The sequence below is a fragment of the Eurypyga helias genome, unplaced genomic scaffold (assembly GCF_000690775.1).
Source record: "Eurypyga helias isolate BGI_N326 unplaced genomic scaffold, ASM69077v1 scaffold32283, whole genome shotgun sequence".
In the NCBI taxonomy this organism is placed as follows: Eukaryota; Metazoa; Chordata; class Aves; order Eurypygiformes; family Eurypygidae; genus Eurypyga; species Eurypyga helias.
The window spans coordinates 1-3660 of NW_010241107.1; the positions used below are offsets into that span (position 1 = coordinate 1).

General features: G+C 56.3%; 1 protein-coding gene across 1 annotated transcript in view; it reads right to left on the bottom strand.

Moving 5' to 3' along the window:
• Window positions 1-162: 162 nt before the first annotated feature.
• Window positions 163-3660, bottom strand: part of TM4SF1 (transmembrane 4 L six family member 1) — a gene marked incomplete at its 3' end in the record, with an annotated part of 3801 nt that continues 303 nt past the window's right edge. The window contains exons 2-4 of the mRNA XM_010148653.1: window positions 1931-2020; window positions 1693-1841; window positions 163-343 (exon numbers count right to left, since the gene is read on the bottom strand). Of these exons, the coding sequence (XP_010146955.1) occupies window positions 163-343; window positions 1693-1841; window positions 1931-2020 (420 nt within the window). The remainder of the gene's footprint in view (window positions 344-1692; window positions 1842-1930; window positions 2021-3660) is intronic.

Genomic DNA, 3660 nt, shown 5'->3' on the forward strand with positions numbered 1-3660 from the left:
GGGACAGCCGAAGCACGGAAAGCCCAACGCAGCAGGGCTGCCGAGCCGCCCGCTGAGCTGCTGCTTAACAATGCCCCAAACCAGCCGCCGCTGACCGCACGGCACGGCCCTACGAAGCGCTGCCCGTTCAGCCGAGGCGCAGTTTAACCACAACGGGCTTACCTCTTCGTGGGTGCAGCACAGCCCACAGAGCCCTCCGAGCACGCCCCGGACAGCCTGCACGAGGCACAGGATGAACTCCATTGCTCCCAGCACGAGGAGGATGGAAAAGAGGGTGACGTTCCACTGCACGATGTTCTGAGGCTCCTGGCACGCCGACCACTTGTTATACTCGAACAAGTACCTGTGCACAGCAATTAACTGCGTTATCACCGGGACAGAGGGGGATGCTCACCGCGCAGAGCAGACACGATCTGGTGCAGTGGAAGTGCACCGGGATAATCGCTGGGGGGGAAGAGGAGATGCAGTGGTGTATTCCATGCAAAGTTTGCCGCTCGAGAGCGCGTGAGCCATCAACCAGGCCTCTTTGTTGTCTTCGTTTCTTTTAAAAACCCCAGTCTGAGCCAGGAAGGCAGAACCCTCCGACACTGGTTAAAGCCAGGCACAAGCTCAAGAACGTGGAAGGAGCTATGCTGTTTCTCCAACACCCACAGAGCTCTCTGGGACTCGGCCTTTGGCCTGAAGGCAGCAGTCCGAGGCAAATGGGTCACCTCCTCCTCCTGCTGCGCTGGGCACCCCAAGCCACTCTGGAAGAGCCAAGCGGAACAATGCCGGGGGGCACTGCACATTCCAGCTCCCCCACTCCCTCCGACGGGCAGCACTGACGAGCCTGCAGCAAGCGCTCGGCTCCGGCTGTACTCACTCATGGGGGGTGGGGGGAGAAACGCCCTCCCCTTGGGAGACGCAGCTGACATGGAAAATTCGAGCTCCCTGCCGCAAAGGACCTTGGGGTGGCTCCTTGGTACTCGAACCGTCCCCACTCTGGCATCAGCCGCGACCTGTCCCTGGAGACGGCCAAGGGCACCGGCCACAGACACTGCCAAACCCTGTCACAACCCACCAGACCCTCTTCCACCTGCAGCCTTTGGGTGGATGAACGGGGGCTAGCACACAGCTCAGCTACAAAGGCCTCATTTGCTGTAGAACCCTAATGAGGGATCATTAAGAGCTGCTGGCCCTCCCCACCGTGCAGCGTGCGGATTCCGACGAAACTCGGCCGGTTTCAGTTGCGGAGGCTGCGCCGCTGTTACGAGGGAAGGTGTGAGTCAGCTCACGCTGGCACAACGTGACACAAGCCTCACAGCACGGCCTCTTGCACCCATGGTAAGACAAATCTCACAACGATCACTGCTCATAGCTCGTAAATCCCCCAAAGTCCTAAAACTTGCTGTTAGAGACTGTTGCAGGTGTGCACAGTAGGTGTGACATGGAAACCGCTGCAGAAAACAATACCGGATCCCAGTAACACAGGCATTCTTGTAGATCCACAGTTTGTATGTTCAGAACCCTCTTTGCAGGGCGGAAGGTGTAGACTGCTTTGGCTTTAAGCTGCAGCAGCGTGGGTAACCCCCGCCGCCTGTTCAGCCAGAGGCAAGGAATGGATGTTGGCATTTGGTCACCAGAGCCGACTGCAGAGTAGGGAGCGCGTGTGCGGGGGGGCAGGTGGGACTTCCTCAGGGACAGACAACTTACCCTCCAGAGGATTCAGTGAAAGGATAGAGCCAGCTTCTTTCTAGGTGAGTAAAACAATATGGTCCGTGAGACAAGCCCAGTGCCGAGATGATTATGCAGTACCCGGACCCAAGGATCCCCACGAAGGCTGCCAGGACTGAGGCCAGCACCTGCGCCGCAAACACAGCCATGAGCTCTCAACGCAGCCAGCACCTTGCCCTCGGCGTTCCCCAGGGCTGGAGTGGGAAGGCTCGCTTACCGCACAGCTCTTCCCGCAGTCCTCGTGGCCGAAGCACCCGCAGCAGCCGTCGTTGTGAAGCGCGATGAACACTGCGGCTGGAATGAGCACCTAGGCAGGGGGAGGCAAGCCACGCTGCTTTACCCGGCTGCATTCAGTTTGACTCCTGTTTAACACGGGAGGCATCTCGCTGCTAGCAGCAGCGCCACGACAGGAATGCAGTATGTCCGCACTTGGGTGCCTAAGGAGCCTGTCAGCGCGGAGCCTGTCAGGTCCCCAGATCATCCCTGCTCCAGACCTTCTGACATAAAATCAAGGAGCAGTGTTGATTAAACAGAGCATCTCCCTGCCAGCACTAACAGGGCGTAACAGCCGGCACCTTTAAAGCTGCCACAGCCAGGAGTGCCTCGGAAAACTACAAAGGAGCAAACGCGATCTGTAAACCACAAGGAGTGACTTACCAAGACTAAAATAAAAACTGCCCAGCTGAACAGTCACATACTTGTCAGCCCTTACTCAACCCCTTTGCTGAGCCCCAGCACTGCAGGTCCAGACGAGGTTCTACAAGTGTGTTCAGGAGCATTTCCAGCGATCCCACGTGCATTGTCCTGTGTGCAACGCCCAGTCTTTGCAAATCCCGGTCAGGGTTCCAGTGGGGCTGTGCCACAGCCGTGAGCACCTCACACAGAGCGAGGGCCTGATCATGCCTGTGACTTGCAGACACCCCGAGGTCTGTAGCCTACTTCTAAGGGGACTTTTAAAAGCAAACAAAAAAGGAAGCCTGGAGTCAGGGAATTTGGATATGCTACAACTTGGTCCAGAAAATTGAAAAGGAAGAAAACAGCAGCTTCAGATTAACAATGTCCTACAAGGAACACACTCAATCCTTCATCCTTTGCTGTTCCTGCAATGCAAAGCGATCGTTACTGCCACCCGACCCTCTGAACAAAGAGCGAAGGCAGAGAGATAACTGTCACCATCTGGGATGACGGAAATTAAGGAATTGTAACTAAATGCTAGTGATCTAGGAATGTTTAAAGGAAAAATAGTTTAATAATAAAACAAAAATGTAAGATTTCCTAGACTTACAGATTGGTTTGGGTGGGAGGGATCTTAAAGCCCCCCAGTCCCCCCCCCTGCCATGGGCAGGGACACCTTCCCTAGCCCAGGTTGCTCCAAGCCGCATCCAGCCTGGCCTTGGACACTCCCAGGGATGGGGCATCCACAGCTTCTCTGGGAACCTGTCCCATTGCTCCCACCCTCTGCGGGAGGAATTCCTTCCTGATGGCCCATCTCCCTCTCCCTCTTTCCATTTAAACCTGTTACCCCGTGTCCTGTCACTCCCTGCCCTTGCGAAAAGCCCCCCCAGCTTCCTTGTAGCCCCCCAGGCACTGGAAGGGGCTCTGAGGTCTCCCCGGAGCTTCCCTTCTCCAGGCTGCAGCCCCCAACTCCCCCAGCCTGTCCCCAGGGCAGAGGGGCTCCAGCCCTCGGAGCATCTCCGGGGCCTCCTCTGGACTCGCTCCAACATCTCCGTGTCCTTCGGATGTTGGAGGCCCCAGAGCTGGACACTTTACGCACACTGTGACCCTCCGAGGGGCTCGGTTCCAGTTTTCCATTTGGATTCTAAAACCCAGACCCTACGATTTTGTCAGCTCTAAAGTGACATGATGTTGCAGATACAATAGCCGATAGTAACTAATAATACCGAGGGGGTAATATAGCTAATTGCTTTTGATCGAGCTCCAGAGATT